General features: G+C 43.8%; 1 protein-coding gene across 2 annotated transcripts in view; it reads left to right on the top strand.

The window, feature by feature from the left end:
• Positions 1 to 21,024, top strand: part of CCDC93 (CCC complex scaffolding subunit CCDC93) — a 99,236-nt gene that overhangs the window by 9,409 nt on the left and 68,803 nt on the right. The window contains exons 4-8 of one of the 2 annotated variants that reach the window (XM_080669242.1): positions 2,734 to 2,845; positions 11,527 to 11,625; positions 12,396 to 12,452; positions 16,380 to 16,480; positions 17,107 to 17,124. In XM_080669242.1, the coding sequence (XP_080525368.1) occupies positions 2,734 to 2,845; positions 11,527 to 11,625; positions 12,396 to 12,452; positions 16,380 to 16,480; positions 17,107 to 17,124 (387 nt within the window). The remainder of the gene's footprint in view (positions 1 to 2,733; positions 2,846 to 11,526; positions 11,626 to 12,395; positions 12,453 to 16,379; positions 16,481 to 17,106; positions 17,125 to 21,024) is intronic. The other variant, XM_080669243.1, reaches the window with a different exon arrangement.

Here is a 21,024-nt window from a genome sequence, read left to right as displayed (position 1 = left end):
TTAGCACAGTGCCCTCAAGGCTATCCATGGTGTTGCAAATAGCAGGATTTCCGTTTTTTTTATGACTTAGTAACATTCCATTGTATGTATATACTACATTTTCTTTATCCATTCATCTATTGATGATTACTTAGGTTATTTCTATGTCTTGGCTATTGTAAATAATGCTGCAATGAATATGGGGGTTCACATAATTCTTCGAGATAGTGATTTTATTTCTAATATATACCCAGAAATTGAGTTGCTGGATCATATGATAGATCTAGTTTTAATTTTTTGAAGAACCTCCATATTGTTTTCCATAGTGGCTAGTCACACCAACAGTACACAAAATTTCCTTTTTCCCCACATCCTGCCAGTACTTGTTATGTCTTTTCTTTTTTTAATATATTTTTATTGATTTCAGAGAGGAAGGGAGAGAGAGAAATAGATAGAAACATCAATGATGTGAGAGAATCATTGATCAGCTGCCTTCTGCATGCCCCACACTGGTTATAGTTGGGGGTCCCAGCCACATTTTGACTGGCTATAGGGCAATCAGTAACCTTATGCAAACGCATAAATCTGTACCACTAGAGGGAGCTTTCCTCCCACTGAACCAAAAGATAAGGAAACCAAAAGATAAGAGGAAAGATGGCCCCCACATGTATAAATAGTTAAAACCTGCTTGGACAAGGAGACAGAGCCAGGGTTGGTAATCATTTTCATTTGCTAAGCTTGGAGTTTGGGGAGCAGGGCCAATTAAGTACCCATTTCGTCCCCTTAAGTTTCAAGGTATAGGAGTCTTATGGAGATAAAAATAAAATTTATCAGAGAGAGAGCCTTAGATGTTGCCAAATGGGCTTGTTAATATTTCCCTACTAAATTATTCAGTTTGAGCCCCAGGAACAGCTGGACCATGGGCTGCCCCACTGGGGCAGGGTACATATCTCATGGCAGAAGGAAGCACGACCCATAAGCTGCTCAGAAAGGAGGGGCTACAGGAATGGCTGGGCCATGTGACAATTTTCTTTCATATCTCAGACCTTTTGGATAAATCACACGTCCTGTATGATTCCATTCTGTGAGGTGAATATTCCTTACCTTCTGTGCATGTGTCAGTGGAGTATCAGTCTTAATATTTTTCTCTTAACATTGCACTTGACATTATTACAGATCAGTGGAGCTGGGATGTGGCTATTTCCCTCTGCAGTTTTAACCTTGATCACACCTTGTATAGCTACTTTCTGTGTATAAATGTTTTTGTAGTGTGTTCTCCAGGGACCATTCCCTGGGGAGCCATTTAGCTTTTGTCCCTAGATCACTTAGTTCCTACCAAGACTGAGGAGATGAAACATACTAATAGAACATAGGTAAGACAATAATTGCTCTCACCCAGGCCTGAGTTAGATTTTGGTCTTAAGAATGTCTGTCTCCTGGAAAGGATTATGAAACTGCAGGAAGATAAAGTTGTACAAGATTTATTTGAACCGGGAACACTTCTGGTAGACCCAAAACTTACTGAATTTGAAGCAACTGTTAAGACCTGGTGACCTCATTGTCCATTAGCAAATAGTCCTATACTTGTAGACATGGCCACAATATTTGCTATAACTGGCTAAGATTTTTTTAAGGTTCTTAAATGGGGATATAACCTAAACTATCCATGTAGGCTGAGCCAAAAGCCCCATTTCTCCATATGGTCTCTTCTGGCCCATGCCTTGTAACTGTTTCTCAAACTTCCTGATCTGTGTGCCATGGCTTTGGGGTTTAGCAGAACCACTAAATAACCTTTATTCACTCCTCTGATTCAGTTATGATAGACAAAGATTGTTGGAGATCAAATATCATCTGATTAGAGAAGGAGGCTTAAATCTGTGGTAAAATGGACTTGTACACAAGTCCCTCTATCACTCCTGCCAGAAAACTGTCCCAACCAGGCCCTGTTTGAATGGAAAAACCTCTCCAGCAGGTGGAGGTTTACCTCCTGACTGAGACAAGAATGCTTCTAGACCTTGGAGCCTGATTCCTCCCTTCATATACCCAGAGCCTCTTAGGAGGAAGACTGACAGTAAGGTGTTAGAGAGAGATCAGTGTCCCTCAGGAGAAGTCGGAAATTTCTCTCTGGAAAAAAAAAGAGTGAGGATGCATGCTTTTCGCAAATCTACCATGGATTTAGAGTATCAAAAAATTAAAGGCTACTTTTTATTTTAAAAATATTTTTGTACCAGAGTAGAGAACTCCAACTTTTTCTTTAGCTTGTGGCACCATGTTTCATCTTATTCTGGACACCTGGCACAAGTCTAGTAATTATTTCTTGCCTGACATTTACAACAATTTTTTAAATGTGTAGCCCAGTGGTTCCCAGACTTTTGGAAAAAGTAGGTCAGTAAAATGAAATGTAAAAGAATATAGGGTACTGATAACTTTTTATTTTACCATGTAAAGATGTTAAAAAATAATAACTACTATCTCAAACATCACCATGATTTCATAAAGAATCAAAATATTTTAATATAAAAAAGTAGGAAGCACACAGTCTTAGGATAAAGGATGAAGGCAGTTTTGTGACCTTACAAGCACACATCTAAATTGTGCTTATTTTTCCTAATTCTGCAGTCTGCCAGAAGAAACTTGGTCATGGTCTGGCATTGAGAAGCCTCAGATTTTTCTGGGATGCTGCCCAGACTTGAGAGATGTCTTAAAAGCCACTTAGTGTGTTCTCACTCTTTGCTTGTTGTTTTTTCCAAATAGAGCTCTATCAGAAAAAATTGTCTCTGTTCTGCCAAGAATGAAGTGTCCACACCAGCTGGAGCCTCACCAGATCCAGGGGATGGATTTTATTCACATATTTCCCGTTGTTCAGGTGAGAGTCTCCGTGTGGTTTCTTGTCCTCTGAACGTTGAATTCCTGTAATGGGTCTAGCTCCTAGGCTGCCTGGCCTAGATCCTGGATCTAATGGGTGTGGTGTGGATTTGGTGGCAGCAGAACATGATGATGTTTCCTGATTTCATCCTCAGAAGGTCGCTGGTACTCCTCCTTCCCTAGTTTCTCACTGTCACCTGATCTCTGAATGTCCCCATTAGTTGCTTTTCATTGTCCTTTTGGTAAAGATAAGACTCCACAGCCCCCATGCTCTGGTTATTTCCGACCTACCCAGCCTCATTGCTTGCTTTCCTTTGTTCTTTCTTTTTTAGTTCCTCTGACTTTCAGATTTTCTCATAGTTATTATGCTTCCTCCTGTCATGGGCCTTTCCCCCCAAGTTGGAAAGCTCTTCCCTTTTCTTCTTTTCTATTTAATTCATATTTATTCAGACCTCAGTTCCACCAAGCCTCCTTAAGAAAGCTACCCCTGACCCAATAGTCTACAACATTTTCCTGCCATATCCATTCATAAGGCCACATTCCCTTTCTTCAGAGGAATAACCCTTTCTGTAGTTTGTACCGTGTATATTCAAGTGTGTGATTATTTATCTGTCTCTCCATCCAACTGTAAACTTCATGAGGGCAGGCACCATGGCTGTCTTGCTCACTGTTGTGCTTCCAGCACCTCATGGACTGTCTGGCACTTTGTAGGCATTCAGTCTTACTTGATGACTAAATGTCTGTCGGGAGGCTTATGACCACCTCAGTTTTTCCCCAGGACTCTGTGATTAAGTGGTTCGTGCTGTATAGCTCCCTGTATTCTCTGCAGTTCTTATGTGCCTCCCCTCCAGGCACTTGGAAAGAGGAGGAGCAAAGGGACTCACCTTTGTTGCCTGTGCTGTGAACAGTGCTTTGCAACTGATCCTAATAGAGTCTTTGAAGCTTCTGTTATAATCTCAGTCTAACATTTGAGGAAAGTGAAACTCAGAAAGGGTAATTGATTTGCCTACAGGCAGAGTAGCAAAGCAAAGGTTCCAGTCTAAAGGCTCTGTCTCCCAGCCTTGTACTTTCCCACTCCTCCATTCGTGCAGCCAGCAAGGAGAAGGCCATGCAGCTTTGGCTAGAAACATCATCTAAGTCTGTGTCAAGGTTATATAGTGTAGGTGCATGGACTCTGGAGATTTCCTGGGTTCAAATCTTGGCTCTGATGTCAAGTAGAAATAATAATATACCTACCTGATAGGATGAGAATTATGTTACTTTGTGTAAAGCACTTGGCTGAAGGGCTGGCCCATTTAGTAAGTGCTTTAAATAAGTATTATAAAGTTGTTTCTGTTGTTATTACTGTTACTGGGAATCTTCCCTGCATTAGACTTCAAATCACATACCATGAAATTTATAAATTTGAGCCTAAGACTTTTACTCAAAATTTGATTTGTATCTTTGGTAGACTTGTCTCTCTGATTCAATGAAAAGATACCTAATTCTTTTTGTGAAAACAAAGTAAGGACCCTGTGTTGATTATTACTAAAACACTATTACACTGTGAAGTTGTTACTTTTCCCACCCCCAGAAGCCTGGATCTCTAGTGATTAGACCTGCTCAACCCTCTGCTGGAACTTTGAGGGCAAAAAATCTAGTCCATATGTGAGAAGGGATGAAAGGGAAGTGCTCTTCTCTAGTTTGGGCATTTGAGTGTCTGAATGAACAGTTCCGTTTTGTGAGTAGAATGCTGGAGAGCTTTCTGTCTTTTTTTTTTTTTTTTTTTTAATAAATCTTTATTCAGATTATTACAATTATTTCTCCTTTTTCCCCCCATAGCTCCCCTCCACCCCTTTCCCACCCCACCTTCTGCCCTTACCTCCCCGCCACTGTCCTCATCCAAAGGTGTATGATTTTTGTCCATTCTCTTCATGAACCCCCCATACCCCTTTCCCCCTGAGAATTATCAGTCCACTCCCTTTCTATGCCCCTGATTCTATTATATTCACCAGATTATTCTGCTCCTCAGGTTTTTAATTCACTTGATTTTTAGGTTCACTTGTTGATAGATATGTATTTGTTGTTCATAATTTTTCTCTTTACTTTTTTCTTCTTCCTCTTCTTTAAGAATACCTTTCAGCATTTCATATAATACTGGTTTGGTGGTGATGAACTCCTTCAGCTTTTTCTTATCTGTGAAGCTCTTTGTCTGCCCCTCAATTCTGAATGATAGCTTTTCTGGGTAGAGTAATCTTGGTTGTAGGTTCTTGCTATTCATCACATTGAAAATTTCTTGCCACTCCCGTCTGGCCTGCATAGTTTCTGTTGAGAAGTCAGCTGACAGTCGTATGGGTGCTCCCTTGTAGGTAATTAACTGTTTTTCTCTTGCTGCTTTTAATATTCTCTCTTTGTCTTTTGCTCTTGGCATTTTAATTATGATGTGTCTTGGTGTGGTCCTCTTTGGATTCCTTTTGTTTGGGGTTCTGTGGGCTTCCTGGACTTGTAAGTCTATTTCTTTCACCAGGTGGGGGAAGTTTTCGGTCATTATTTCTTCAAATAGGTTTTCAGTATCTTGCTCTCTCTCTTCTTCTGGAACCCCCATAATTCTGATGTTGGTACGCTTGACGTTGTCCCAGAGTCTTCTTACATTATCTTCAACTTTTTGGATTTTTTTTTTTGCTTTTTGCTTTTTCGGTTGAGTGTTTTTTGCTTCTTTGTATTTCACTTCTTTGACTTGATTCTTGTGTTCCTCTATTCTGTTTCTGGGTCTCTGTATAATATTTTTTATTTCAGTCAGTGTATGTTTAATTTCTAGTTGGTCCTTTTTCATATCTTCGAGGGTCTCGTTATATTTATCGGCCTTTTCTAGGATATTCTTAGAAAGTCTTATAACGGTGGTTTTGAATTCTATATCCAGTCGTTTGTTTTCCTCCATTTCTTTCGTTTGTGATCTGATTCTTTGACCCCGCATTTTCACTGATTCCCTGAGTTGGTAAGGTAGATATTTGTGCTAGGTTTCCAATATGGCCCAGTGGGTCTGCTTCCCCAGTTAACCTGAGGTGGACACTCTTGGTGCACCCCTTTGTGGACTGTGTGTACAGCCTTGTTGTAATTAAGTCTTTATTGTTGTTGGTATCACTGGGAAGAATTGACCTCTGGGTCAGTTGGCTGTAAGGATCAGCTGTGTCTATGCTGGGAGAAGCCCGGTGCTGGAGACAGCCCTATAGGATTAGACTTGCCAAACTGCAATAGCCTCTGTGCTCAGCTTGGATGGGGTGGAGCCTCAGTCTTGGCTTCCTGTCAGCCCCGCCCCTGCGCACACGTGCGCTTTCAGTCCTCCGCCTTCCCCAGCTCGAGTCTCTGCCTGAGAGTCCAGACTCCCCCCACAAGAGCGTGGGTCCCCAGGGGCTCGCCTGGAACCGGGGTTCACTGCAGTCAGAACTGGGGCACAGTGCCGTCAGGAGCCTCTGACTCTCCTCCACCAGGGAAAGCCCGCGGCAACCTCCGCAGCCCTTGTGCGCACCGGCGCGGGCGCGCGTGCGCACTTTCAGTCCTCCGCCTTCCCCGGCTCCCGAGTCTCCGCCCGAGAGTCCAGACTCCCCCCACAAGAGCGTGGGTCCCCAGGGGCTCGCCTGGTACCGGGGTTCACTGCAGTCAGAACTGGGGCTCAGTGCAGTCAGGATCCTCTGACTCCCTTCCACTAGGGAAAGCCTATGGCAACCTCCACAGCCTTTGTGCGCACTGGCCCGCGTGCGCCTTCAGACTTCTGCCTTTCCCAGCTCGAGACTCCGCCCGAGAGTCCAGACTCCCCCCGTAAGAGCGTGGGTCCCCAGGGGTTCGCCCGGAACTGGGGTTCAGTGCAGTCAGAACTGGGATTCAGTGCGGTCGGAGGCTTCCTTCCCCCTTCCGCCAGAGGAAGTCAGCCAGGCTCTCAGCCGCCCTTCCTCTCTGCGCGCACAAAGCCCCTTTGCCGTACCTCCAATTCTCTGTGAGCTTTTCTCCTTCCTTCTAGTTGTAGAATTTTCACTCAGCCAGCTTTCCTGTGGTTCTGGATGGTGTCCGTTCTGTCTTTTAGTTGTAGTTTTGAAATTGTTGTGCTAGGCAGCAGTTTAGGTGTTTACCTATGCCGCCATCTTGGTTTCTCCGAGAACTTTCTGTCTTGATATGAGAGCATAGGCTAGTGATTACTAAATTTCTTCATTTCATGAACCTGTAAAATTTAAAAGCAAAAATGGAGGTTGACTGACAGTTGCATGTGTATTTTTCCAGGTAAGTATCCTTTTTTCTTTTTTTTAATCCTCACCTGAGGATATTTTTTTTCACTGATTTCTAGCGAGAGGGAAAGGCAGAGAGAAACATCGATGTGAGAGGAACACGTGATTGGTTATCTCCTGCACAGGCCCGACCAGGGCCTGGGGCCAGGCCGGTGTGGAGCCTGCAACTGAAGTACATGCCCTTAACTGGAATCGAACCTGGGACCCTTCAGTCCGCAGACCAACACTCTATCCACTGAGCCAAACCAACTAGGGTAGGCAAGGATGCTTTTTAAACTAATAACCGCCTTACTTTGATTATCATTTCCTAAAAGAAATATCATTTAGCCCCAATCTCAGACTAAGGACAAGTCTTCAAATTTAATACCTTTAGCAGTAGGAAAAACTCACCACATGCCTATACTTTTTTCCTGTTTTGCTGGTGACCAATGAAAGAACAGTCATAGACCATTGATTGGGAACCATTGAATTCATTGTCTGTGATTGTAGAGGCTCACTACCCACATTCACGTAGCGAAGCTATAGTAGTAATGCATTCTGAATGCTAGCCAAGAGGAAAACCATCTAACTTCCAGCCACTGTTAGTTCTAGGTCACATCTTTTATCCCATAAGGACATGTGAATCCTGTGAGGGTAGGTATTTTTTTCAAATGGTTGGGCTGTGGCAGAGCTTGGTCGTCTAAGGTTCCCTCCATAACCCTTCATACTGGGAACTCCAAAACAGAGCATTCAATTCTCTCAGGAAATCCTACGACTCAACAGGCTTTACTTTCCTTATCTGATCACATTCTCCAGGATCCAGCCACATAATAACTCCAGTATAGATCTGATCAATAGAGGCAAATCTGAATAAGAAACAAGTATGAAAGGCCGGAAACTGGCTCTCCCCATCTGAAGGAAAGCAGAGCAAAATTGAGTTGAGGAAGAGTCAGCCTCCTTAGTTATCCTGGGCCATGGTGTTGCATGAGATTCGGGTAAGAGGCTAGAGTAATTCTGAATGCTGTCTGACCTTCTGCCCTCCTTCTGGATTTTAGTCAGTACCTGAGGTCATTGTTTGGAGTAGTGGAAATAAATGGAAGATTTTAACAAAAGAATATTCCTCATATAGTTACTTGCAGCTACCCCTATCCTGGGCAACTTCCTAAACATTTACTTCCTAAATGTGACCTTTACTTGAGCTGCCCCCCTCAGTGAGCAAGCATTCTTTCTAGCCCTGTGGGAACAGCATGTTATATGCCATGTCTCTGCTTTCTTAGGTAGCTAAATTTTGCCAAGTTTGGCTGCGCTCTTGGGGAAACTCAACTATTATCCAAAAACTGATTTTGAGATGTAATAGCTTTCTCTGGAGAGAGAATGACAACACTGACAGATGGGATCCCCTTCCATAATATTCTTCAGTAATAAAGAGAATGAATGAAGAGCCAGAGCAGGAGAAGCGAAGGCCCTTTTTTGCTCTTTGACTTCTTACCTAAGAGCACCTGGATCTTCTGAAGATTATGGGGTGTGGGTGTGTGCATGTGTGTGTGTTAATTAACTGGAGTTTTAAGTAGGGAAAAATGAAGAGCAGCTACTTCTGCATATCAGCTCATTAGAATTGGGAAACATCCTATCTAATAAAAGAGTAATATGCAAATTAACCATCACTCTGCTATACCCACAAGCCACACCCACAAGCCAGTCAGGATCAAGTATGCAAATTAACCCAACCAAGATGGCTGCGGCCACGGAGCGAGCAGGAGGCTTGGGTTTTTCTGGCAATGGAGGAAGCCAAGCTTTCCGCATACCCTGGCGGGCCCAGCCTCCACTCAAGGCTACAAAGTTTCAATTATAGAATATAAATAAATCCCAACAAAAATGGCAAATGGCGGCAGCCACGGAGCTGGAGAGAGCAGGAGGCTTGGGTTGCCCCCGGTGATGGAAGAAGCCAAGCTCCCGCAGACCTGGCCTGCCTTGGCCTCTGCTACAAAGTTTCAATTATAGAAGATAAATAAATCCCAACAAAAATGGCTGCGGCCAAGGAGCAAGCAGGAGGCTTGGCTCCGCTCCAGGCTACAAAGTTTCAATTATAGAAGATAAATAAATCCCAGATACCAGGGCTTCCACTTTGGTCGCCAGGGGGCGTGGCCAGCCTGCAAACTACCACAGGCCCCTCGCCCAGGCCTCCCCACACCCCAACGGAACCCCCACCTTGATCCAGGACACCCTTCAGAGCAAACCAGCTGGCCCCCACCCCCACCTGTGCACCAGGCCTCTATCCTATCTAATAAAAGAGTAATACTCAAATTGACCATCACTCCAACACACAAGATGGCTGCCCCCATGTGGACACAAGATGGCCACCACAAGATGGCCAGCAGGGGACAGCAGTTGGGAGGGACCAGGCCTGTAAGGGAGGGCAGTTGGGGGCGATCAAGCCTGCAGAGGAGGGAAGTTGGGGGTGACCAGGCCTACAGGGAAGGGCAGTTGGGGGAGACCCAGGCCTGCAGGGGACAGTAGTTGGGGGGAAGCAGGCCTGCAGGGGAGTGCAGTTAGGGGTGACCAGGCCTGCAGGGGAGGGCATTTAGGGGTGACCAGGCTGGCAGGGGAGGGCAGTTAGGGGCAAACAGGCTGGCAGGGGAGCAGTTAGGCATCAATCAGGCTGTCAGGGAAGTGGTTAGGGCATGATCAGGATGGCAGGCAGAAGCGGTTAGGGGCAATCAGGAAGGCAGGCAGGTGAGCAGTTGGGAGCCAGCAGTCCTGGATTGTGAGAGGGATGTCTGACTGCCAGGACCAGGCCTAAACGGGCAGTCAGAAATCCATCGAGGGGTCCCAGATTGGAGAGGGTGCAGCCTGGGCTGAGGGACATACACCCCCCGTGCACGAATTTTGTGCACCGGGCCTCTAGTCCTATAAAATAAAGAGATAATATGCAAATTGACCATCACTCCAACACACAAAATGGCCACCCCCATGTGGACACAAGATGGCCAGCAGGGGAGGGCAGTTGGGAGGGACCAGGCCTGCAAGGGAGGGCAGTTGGAGGCAGTCAGGCCTGCAGGGGAGGGCAGTTGGGGGGGGGTGACCAGGCCTGCAGTGGAGGGCAGTTGGGGGGCCAGGCCTGCAGGGGAGGGCAATTGGAGGGGACCAGGCCTGCAGGGGAGGGCAGTTGGGGAGGACCAGGCCTGCAGGGGAGGGCAGTTGGGGGTGACTGGGCCAGCAGAGGAGGGCAGTTGGGGGCGACCGGGCCTGCAGGGGAGGGCATTTAGGGGCGACCAGGTTGGCAGGGGAGGGCAGTTAGGGTTGACCAGGCCTGCAGGGGAGGGCAGTTGGGGGCAACCAGGCTGGCAAGGGAGGGCAGTTAGGGGCAATCGAGCTGGCAGGGGAGCAGTTAGGCGTCGATTAGGCTGGCAGGGGAGTGGTTACGGGGTGATCAGGCTGGCAGGCAGAAGCAGTTAGGGGCAATCAGGCAAGCAGTCCGGCAGGTGAGTGGTTGGGAGCCAGCAGTCCTGGATTGTGAGAGGGATGTCCGACTGCCCGTTTAGGCCCAGTCCCGGGCCTAAATGGACAGTCGGACATCACTCGAGGGGTCCCAGATTGGAGAGGTTGCAGGCTGGGCTGAGGGACACCCTCCCACCCACCCCCACGACCACCCCCGCTCCATGCATGAATTTTGTGCACTGGGCCTCTAGTTTATAATAAAATCCATATGTCCAGTCTTCCGATGTGGAAGACTCTCCCAGTTGTGACTCACAGCATTGTGGCTTGCTAGCTATGGATCAGTGGGCAAATTACATGGCCTCAGAACTTCAGGTTTTGTAAAACGCAGCCAGTACCAACTGCTTTATCATGTGTGGATTAAGAGAAAATGTGAGTACCAAACTAACCCAAAGCCTAGGGCTATTACTCAGTAAACCCTCTTCTCAAATCTGAATATTTGGGGGATTTTTTTTATCTGTCGAGGAGTTACACTAGGTGTTCTCTGTGGTTCTTCCCTATTCTCTGGTCTGTGGTGCAAGCAACCCAGGAGAAAGTTACATTAAGATCTGCTAGAACCAGTTGGCTGTAGGAAATAGCTCTATTGTGTTGTGCTTCAGGTACTTACAGAGCACTCTAGTACTTGTGATTTCATGTGTTCCCACAGCTTCACCTCTGCTTTATGCAGAGAGGGAAACTGAGGATCTGAGGTGAGGCTTTAAAGCTCTTGCACAGCTACTCTGCTCTAGGTCCCACTGGGTCTTAGTATCCAGACGCCCAGTTGGTGGCTTTGTTTCCATTTATTTCCATCATCACTCATTTGGGTTTTTTAGGACAGTACACGTTGATAGTTTCTCATCACCTGGTCCATTAAAATATGGTGATTTGGATTACCGAGTTGTGCCATCTCTGAGTTGACCTTCACCATGGTGGTATTTCATCCTTACTCACATTTCTAACTTTCTTCCCCCAGTGGCTGGTGAAGCGAGCTATAGAAACAAAAGAAGAGATGGGTGACTACATACGCTCCTACTCTATATCCCAGTTCCAGAAAAGCTACAGTCTCCCTGAGGTTAGTTTTTTACTTTTCTTGTCTGCTAAGACCATGAGTGCATACTTAGAGCTTCCCTGGGAAGAAGCTCAGTAAGCTCAGGCTGCCCTGCCTGCCCTGCCTGCCCTGCCTGCCCATCCCCTGTGTGGCATCTCTGCCTCTATTGGGTCCGCATTGAAATGGGGCCTTCTGATTCATTTGAGCTGTCTCTTTTTGGGGCGCTGAGTATAAAGCCCTATAATTTTGTCCTTTTGTTTACATTTTGGTACTTGATCCAGAACTTTTCTTAAATTACAAGAACACAAGTATATTTTTGTATAGTTGAGAGACCACCTGCCTAGGACATTTATATATTAACAGTTTAATAATAATCTCAACAACAACAATAGCTGATAGCCATCATATCCTTACTATATTCTAGTCTAAGCATATCACATACCTTCTACTCCTTAATCCTCTCAACTGCTCCCTGAGATGGGCGATGATGTCCCATTTTACAGATGGAGAAACTGAGGCTTAGAGATTAGGTAATTTGCATAAGGATTTGAAATGAGAACGCTTGTCTGCACCTACAGTTCCCCTTTTTCTTACCGGTTATAGGAATCCGTTTTAAGACCTGCAGAGGCTCTAACTTTTTCCTATACACAATATATTTCAATTTGTTAGAAAGTTGAGACTTCTTCAGGTGAAGTTACGATGTGAAGTCAGTTTATAAGACAGATTTCTGAGCAGTCCAGTTGAGTTTCAGTCTTCACACAAGACTTGTTTAATCCCTGTTTTTTGTTGTACAGGATGATGACTTCATAAAGAGGAAAGAAAAGGCCATCAAGACCGTTGTTGACCTCTCAGTAAGTTCCACTGCCCTGATCCATCTGTAAAAGAAGCATTTAGGCTCACAGCCACCAAATAGGGCTTTGATTTAAATCACAAAGCCCTGCTGCCTAAGGTTTCTGTCTGCTGGGGTTGCCCAGGAGCTGATTAACCTCTGGTGGGTGTGAGGGAAGCCCTGCCTGTCTATGTGCTCCATATTTGGATACCACCATTCATGGGTAGACCTTGCCACAACCACTACCCTCTGTTTTTCTTAGCTCCCATTTTAATGGAGAAATTTTCGAAACCCGAAGCCCTTCCTCATTTGTGCCAGTAGCAGATGTAAACTTTGCATAACTCAAAAAAAAGCAGATGATGAACTGGAGATGGTAAACTGAGATTATCACCCCTTTGGTGGCTTTGGAGAGGCACAATAGCTTATGAGCTTTGCATAGGAAACTCTGGAATGTCCTTTGTCACCATACAGTGTTTCTTGACATGGAGGACTGCATACATGTGTCCGTGCAGGGGGCAGAGGAGAGCTGTGGGCCTTTTCAAAACACTCTGGGCCAGAGTCCAGCAGAATCTTGTCAGCCCACCCCCAACCTCACCTCCAGCTTTCCTACCTGAGCTGATGGGAATGAAGCCTCAATGCCTGGGTGTAAATTCTCTTCTGAAAATAATGTATAGTGTTATTTTGCACATTTTTCACTTTAAAAATAAGTATGGGGAAAAAATAAATAAGTGTGTGGTCTCCCAAGAATAATCATTTGATGATGAAAGATATGAAGTACTTGTTTAAAATGAACAAAAAAAGTCTTTCTCACTTTATAGTTGTAATTTGTATCTTTAATCAATTCCATTTTGGAAATGGAGGGAATGAAAAACCTTTAATGTAGTTATACTCTGAAGCCAGACACTGTTTTCAAAATTGGTAGCAGTATTAAGTAATAATAAGAAAAAGAGCACTTGATATGACATAGAGTAAATTTTTCCTGGTTATGAAATAAGTGTTCAATTTAGAAATTCTTTAAAGTTTGTTTTTTTTAAAGTTGATAGATGCAGGGGAAGAAAATCAACCTTGATTTCACAGCACAGAAGCAGCCACTTTTGATGGTCAGATTTCTTTCATGTTTTTAATATGCATTTTTATACTGAATTAGAATTATACTTTAAATGTAATTTTGTAGGGTTTTTCTTTTCACTTATCAACACAGTCTTTAAGCTATTAAAAATTTTTCCTAACAGCATTTGTCATGACAAATAATAACCAGTTGGTTGGATATGCTGTGTTGCTTTCCCTAATTTTAAATGATGCTTCATTTTATTAATAATAATATCCATTTGTATGTAAAAATATGTATATTAGCCCTTACTGTGTGTCATGTATTGTTAAATAATTAATTAATCCTCACAACCACTCTGCTTATACTTATTTTACAGATGGGAAGCCACAGAGGTTAAAGTAACTTGCCCCAAATCAGACAGGTAGTAAATTATGGAGTCAGGACTAAGCCCCATCTGCCTGACTCCATGTCTTCATTTAGTAAGATTAATTGAGGATTCACTATGAACCAACCACACTGTACTCTAGGAGCTGAGGTGAAAGTGACATTACAGTTGTCAGGGATCCACAGATCAGGGGCTCATCAAGTAAAAAGATAGGAGCATGAGGTGGCCATAGCACACGCTAGTATTAAATGCCTGGCACATACCTAGCATTCAATAAATGATAGCCATTACTGTTGCTACTCCTATTAATGGCAAAAGAGAAGTTGATTTTGCATGCCTTTGTAAGAGCACAACTGTGTAAAGCATGGGTGTGTTTTTTTTTTAATTAATCTCACTTTATATTATTGATGGGATTATGTTACCAAGTCAGTATCTTTTTTGTTTGTTTGTTAATCCTCACCCAAGAATATTTTCCCATTGATTTTTAGAGAGAGTGGAAGGGAGGGTTAGAGACAGAGAGAAACATTGATGTGAGAGAGACAGACACATCGATTGGTTGCCTCCCACATGTGCCCCGACCAGGGCCAGGGTTGGCACCTGCAACCAAGGTTCGTGCTCTTGACCGGAATCGAACCCGGGACCCTCAGTTCTTGAGCCAGCACTCTATCCACTGAGCCAAACAAGCTAGGGCCCAAGTCAATATCTTTACAGGATTAAAATAACATAAAGATTGAGAGACTGGGAGTCTCCTTCAAGACCTAGTAATCCAGTCCTCATTTTATAGATGAGGAAACAGACCCACTGAGGGAACTGCCAAGGTCATGCAGCTAGTTAGTGTGAGACAGGACTAGACATCAGTGTTCCTGACTCCTGTTGCTTTAAAGGGTGACTTGGCAATAGTTTTTGGTTGGCCTGGAACCTCTGCTTTTAGGTCAGTTTTACTATTATTATTAGGTCCAAGTCATTGTAATGATTCATGTGCAGTCTCAGATTTTATATGGAATCCATGAGAGGGCTCAGCTGAAATGGCAGATATGTGACTAGAATGCCCATCAGAACCAAATTATTATATTGGGAAAACCTTGGGGCCAGCAGAGTACCTAGAACCAGGCACAATATTCTCCTAGCAATCCTGAACATTATTTAATCTCTGCTTCAGAAGTAAAGTGGAGGTACTAGCATCTGCCTTGCCTCTATCTCAGGGTAATTATAATTTGCAAAATGTTTATGAGATGCTTTAAAGTAAAAGGAATAATTAAACAGAAGCTAACATTTTCATTGTTTGGAAGAATAAAAGGTCCTAGTAGCTGTTGGTTCAGTATATTGTTTTGGAGTCAATCTTTTTTTTTTTCCAAAGGAATTCAATTTCCTGTCTTGGGTCATTGACTCTATCAATGGTAACTAAGGAAGATAGCAGTTAAGTCCAATTATATAGTACTGCTATAATAGTAGAGCTATAATAGGGCTCAGTGGAAATTTAAAGCATACGCAGTAACTGACGTCATATTGGTTCATTATATTTTTCATTTCCCCATAAATCTGTTTTATGTTATTTATAGCGTCCTGTTCGTGTAGACACCAGTAGCAAACTAGGAAATATTTGTGGTCGCAAGCTATAAGAACAACCCTCTAGCATCATCTCAGACCCTATTCCATTCCTTTTCCACAAAACTGTTGAAATTATATAGTATATGTTACAGAAAGAATTTTTTTCTGTTTGAAATATTTCATAATAAAAAAATAATATCAAGGAGGAAACAATTCTAATTAGAATAAAAATGTCACTATCTGGAGAAACCTGATAGTACTGCTTGTCCTGATGATGTCCAGGTAGAAATTAGATGTGGTGAACTCTCACAGTGGAGAAGCAAGATCCAGGGACACACAACTAGAATACCTTGCTTGTATAAACAACTACCTACCTGGACCCAGAGGCCTGAGCTAATATTGCTAAGGTATTATTTGACTGCCAGCTTGTCAGTCAAGAACATTCATTTAGGGTAGAATGACAACCCAGGTCATCTGGGGGTGAAGACCCACATTAATGGAGTACATACTACTACATGCCATATACTTGTTTAGAAGGTAGGGGTGTGTGTGTGTGTGTGTACAAATAGATCCCTACCTTTCACTATGCCTACTCCCACTCAAAATATGAATAGATGAAAAGGCTAAATATAACCTACAAAAATAACAGACAACTTTTTTTCACAAGCCCTGGATAGTAAGTAAGATATAAAGTGATTGATGATTTTGATTACATAAAAGATTAAAATGTCTTAGGACAAAAAACACCAAGTTATAACAAAGTTGACAAGCAATAGATTGGGTGGAAATATTTGCTACCTATATAAAAGTTGAAGGAGCAGACTCCTTGAAGGCAGCTCCCCTGAGTGCCTGCTGTTATGATGGGGACAATACCTATTCCCTGACTGGATGTTCACATTCAGCATCCAGTTCAGTGTGAGAGACTTCTCACACTCGGTAATTCCTTTGTCTTATACACTTCTTAGGATGTTTACAAGCCCCGTCGAAAATACAAACGGCAACAAGGGGCAGAGGAGCTGCTCGATGAAGAATCTCGAATCCATGCTACACTTTTGGAATATGGCAGGTATGAATGGGACCCAGTCTAAAGTGCCTATTTTATAAAACCATTGAAAAGAAAAGCTATTTTGAATTTCTTCATTGGAATTAGCTTGGTTGGCTTTTACCTGATTGAATTTACTATTTTGGGCCTAAGTTTTCCAGCATCTGGAACTTTTATCTCTGGTATTGAATTACCCAAGTTTCTGGGGGTTGCTTCCCTGATATTGGTAGAGGCCTAATCTTTGAAACTCCTCTCTAGGAGTGTGTGTAACTGTGGGCCCTAACTCTGCTCTCCTTGGGGGTTGGGAGTTTGGGGCATTTGTGGAGGCTGAGGGTGGTCTGCCCTTCAGATCTCTGCCATTTGATAAAATCTTCAGGTAAACTAAAGAGTTTTGAACAGTTTTACTTTAAGTGTTAGAATAATAATTTTGGTTTTCTTTGAAGAATTGTCCTGATTAGGAAAATAAAGAATTTAGAAGTAGTTTTGTCACTTTTTAAAAACATTCTAGTTATTTAAAAAAAGCACTATTATTATTTTATGTCTTCAGTTTTTACTAATACACATGTACATAAGGAAGTACTTCTCCACATTGAATATTTTGGTTGACACTGGATATTAACCTTCATTTATGTCCTGCATTTTCTACTTAGGGTAACAGATTCCTTGATGTGAGTATGTCTCCTTGGTTTCTTTCCTTTATGCTGGGAGTGTTTGCTGTGTGCTGCTCTGTTGAGTAACCCAACCCTCACTGGGTAGCTGGAACTAACAGCACTGCCACTAGCATCTCCCTGAGTGAGCATCTGATAGCTTCCTCTTCTAGGTCCTGGAGAGAACCAGAAGGATACTAGGCTTAATTGGCTTAAGTATTCCATCTTTCAAATGGAATTGCTATGCTTTTGTTTTTTTGAGGGGATTGTGTGGGGTCAGGTCCTTCCTTCCTGAGAATGAAGCTAGTCTGTTTCATTCAAAGGAAGCTGTTAGTTCTGGCCCTAAGCCAGTGTGATGGCTGCCTGCACAGCTCACCAGTTGCTGCTGTGAATTGAACTCTTCTGAGTGAGCATCATCAGACCAGCTACATAATTTGCATGGCCCAGTATAAAATGAAAATGCAGGGCCCCTTGTTAAGAATTATTAATAACTAGAGGCCTGGTGCACGGATTCGTGCACTGGTGGGGTCCCTCACCTGGCCTGCAGGGATCAGTGGACCTCCGCGCTGTCGCAGCCCAGCCTTACCTGCCAGTTGGTCTGGCTCCAGCCTGCTGTCTGCATCGATCCCGCACAGCACGAAGTAGTGTGAGAAGCGGCAGGCGGCTGGGGAGGAGCCCAAGCCCTGGCTGGGCACTGTGCTGCTCCCACTCATCCTGGCCCCACTGTGCCTGCTGCTGCCACTGCTTGGGTGCACAGGGGGAGTGTCAGCAGAAGAGGCTCACAACATCACAGCTGCACTTTCCAGCCGCCAGCCATGAGCCCAGCGTCTGGCGCCCACCTGTCAGCTGAGCACTGCTCCTGCTGTGGGAGCGCACTGACCACCAGGGGGCAGCTCCTGCTTTGAGCGTCTGCCCCCTGGTGGTCAGTGCGTGTCATAGCTACCAGCTGGTTGTTCGGTCATCTGGTCGTCTGGTCACTTAGGCTTTTATATATATAGAAGATGATTAATATTAAGAATTTTGAGATAGCAAAAATACAAATGTGGGGCACTTCTGAGTGTTGTGCCCTTTGCGATTGGGCAGGTTGCATGCCCTAGGCACTATGATTGGTCTTTCCAGCCACGCCCCAGCTGCAGGTGGGCAGGTGAGGCTGCGCTGCTCAGGGAAAAAGCCAGAGCTGGAGAGGCACCTGCTTGTAGCAGCATGTTCAGAGCCAAGGAGTACTTAGGGGAATGTTGTGGCTTTTGTTAGTTTGTATTGTTCTTACTTCCAGTTTGCCCATTATCATGGAAACACCCAACGTTCTTGGGGCTGAAAAGGAGTCAGAGATTTAGTGAATTGTCCACCTCATGGAGACCATGCTGACAACTTTTAATATTCTATTTTGTTTTGAAAATCTCGGTTTCACATTGGATCTTTTGCATATATCATAGATGATAGTTGTTATCCTGGGTAAATTTAGGACATTCCTGCTCATCCTCAGAAGTGTTTGGGCCAATGTGAGGCAGAGTCTAGCTTTTCTTTCTTTAGGGAAGGGAGCAAGGTTTTGTTTGTGACTCCTCACAAATTTGGAGTGTAAGAAAGAGCAAAGTGTCTCAATACCAATCTTAGTTCCTGTTGGTGGGGTCATGCCTTCTAAGCATAGGTAGGTAGGATGGAGGGTTTGTTGGTTTTGTTTTTTAGGAGAGGGATTATTTTGCTTTCTTTATAGACTCAACAGTCTTCCTTCCCTTTCCCATTCAAGCAGGCTGGCCCTTTGCTGGTTCTGGGATTCATGCTCCATCCTGCCTCACCCCTCACTGTTGTGCACCCCTAATTGCTCATCCCCACCTAGAAATACAAATTCCTCATCTTTCATTAGTATTCTTGTCATTCATCAGCCTAGGCCCACAGTGCACCTGGCTTTGAGGTCAGCATTCCAGCTTCTTCCTCCCCCTTTTTGACTTTCATTGCTCAAATAAGGCTGGACTTTGAGCCTGGTCAGTCATACTGAAGGCTTTAAGGATTGTGTGTATTAAAAAGATGTTTGGCTGTATTTGTTTAAATGTTATGGTGTTGGAAAAACAAGACTCGTTTTTATTTTAGACGTAAACGGAATTGCCGCTGTATATTTTTATTTTATTATGGTCCCAATCAACTTTTAGACGCTAGCTTAAATACTTAACCATAATACAAAAACTGCCACTGTGGGGAAATGCATTTTATATGCAGTATATTTGACTTGCAAGTGGAAATTTGAAGCCCAATCACTAGGATGCTGGAGTTAGCCTCTTCCACACTATTTGAGGCTTAATTTTGAGTTGCCTTGAAGTCATTTTGTACTTAGTGCATCCCATATGATAGTGAGGCCTATGTATGCTCATAGAAGGTATATAGTAAATGCTTGTTGAATGAACAAAGAACAGAGTTCATAGTCCTTAGTATTTAAGGCTCTCATTTGCCCCTGATTTGTTCAAATTCCAGATAGATTGATATGTCTTAATTTGTCCTGGGGCAATTGTTCTTGAAGGTTAGTTTGTTTTCTAGAACTATGACATTCAGTTAAGGTAGCCACTAGCCACATGTGGGTATTGAGCAATTGAAATGTGATTAGTGTGCCTTAAGAACAGAATTTTCATTTTAAATTTATAATTCATGCTTGACTTAGTTATTAGAATATGTTTCATTATTATCAGAGTATATGAATCTACTTATTTAAAGTTACATATGTGGCTCTCGTTATACTTTTGGAGTATGCTGTTCTAGAAGATATACATCCTTGATGTTAAAGACAACTACCAGGTTTAGGTAAGAGGGCTGGAGCTCTGTTGATGCTGACATTGTAGGACATCAGCAAAGTTGGTAAGTCAGAGCTAACCAGGGAAGGCAGGAGCAGATTGAGCATATGGCACTGCAACTCAGGTTGGCTCTAGAGAGGAAAGGGTAGGCCTGACTGGGCAAGAGGAAAGAGGGGTTGTAGGATAGAGCAGCATACCTAGGGAAAGGATAAAGAGAAGTAAATGCTTCTGTAGTAGAAGTAAATTGAAATTCCCCCTGCTCTTTGTGAGGGATGATGGGCCACAAAGGGAATATCATGTTCTGGTGAAGCTTAAACAACATTGGAAGAGTAGTTAGTGTACACAATGAGGCATGCATTAATAGGCAACTGAAGGCAGCTAGCTCTTCTTTGTCATAATGGAAGCATCGCCATAACGTCACATGGAGAAGGAAGCTTTTAGAAAAATCATCTGGCCGAAACCGGTTTGGCTCAGTGGATAGAGCGTCGGCCTGCGGACTGAAAGGTCCCGGGTTCGATTCCGGTCAAGGGCATGTACCTTGGTTGCGGGCACATCCTCAGTGGGAGGTGTGCAGGAGGCAGCTGATCGATGTTTCTCTCTCATCGATGTTTCTCTCTCATCGATGTTTCTGGCTCTCTATCCCTCTCCCTTCCTCTCTGTGAAATATCAATAAAATATATTTAAAAAAAAAAAATCATCTGGACTCTTCATTCAACAAACATTTATTGAGTAACTACTATGTGTCAGGCATTGTAGTAGGTGCTGGGGTTACAAAAGTGAATGAAGCTGTACATGAATATTCATAATAGCACTATTCACAGTTGTCAAAACAACACAGATATCCATCAGCTGATGAATGAGTAAACAAAATGTGGTTTATCCATAATGGGCTATTATCCTATATAATAAAACCCTAATATGCAAATCGACAGAACGATGGAATGACCAGTTGCTATGACGCCCACTGACCACCAGGGGGCAGACACTCAATGCATGGGCCATCCCAAGTCAGGGCCGGTGAGCAGGCGGCGCCAGGCCACCAGCCAAGGCGGGTGCCAGCGGGGGCCCTCTGATCACCCCACAGATCGGCCCTGATTGCCGGCCAGGCCTGGGGACCCTTACCCTATATATTGGGAACAGTCTC

The sequence above is a fragment of the Plecotus auritus genome (genome assembly GCF_963455305.1).
Source record: "Plecotus auritus genome assembly, chromosome: 5".
In the NCBI taxonomy this organism is placed as follows: domain Eukaryota; kingdom Metazoa; phylum Chordata; class Mammalia; order Chiroptera; family Vespertilionidae; genus Plecotus; species Plecotus auritus.
Note: the sequence above shows the minus strand (reverse complement) of the source record. Positions and strands in the feature narration are given on the sequence as shown.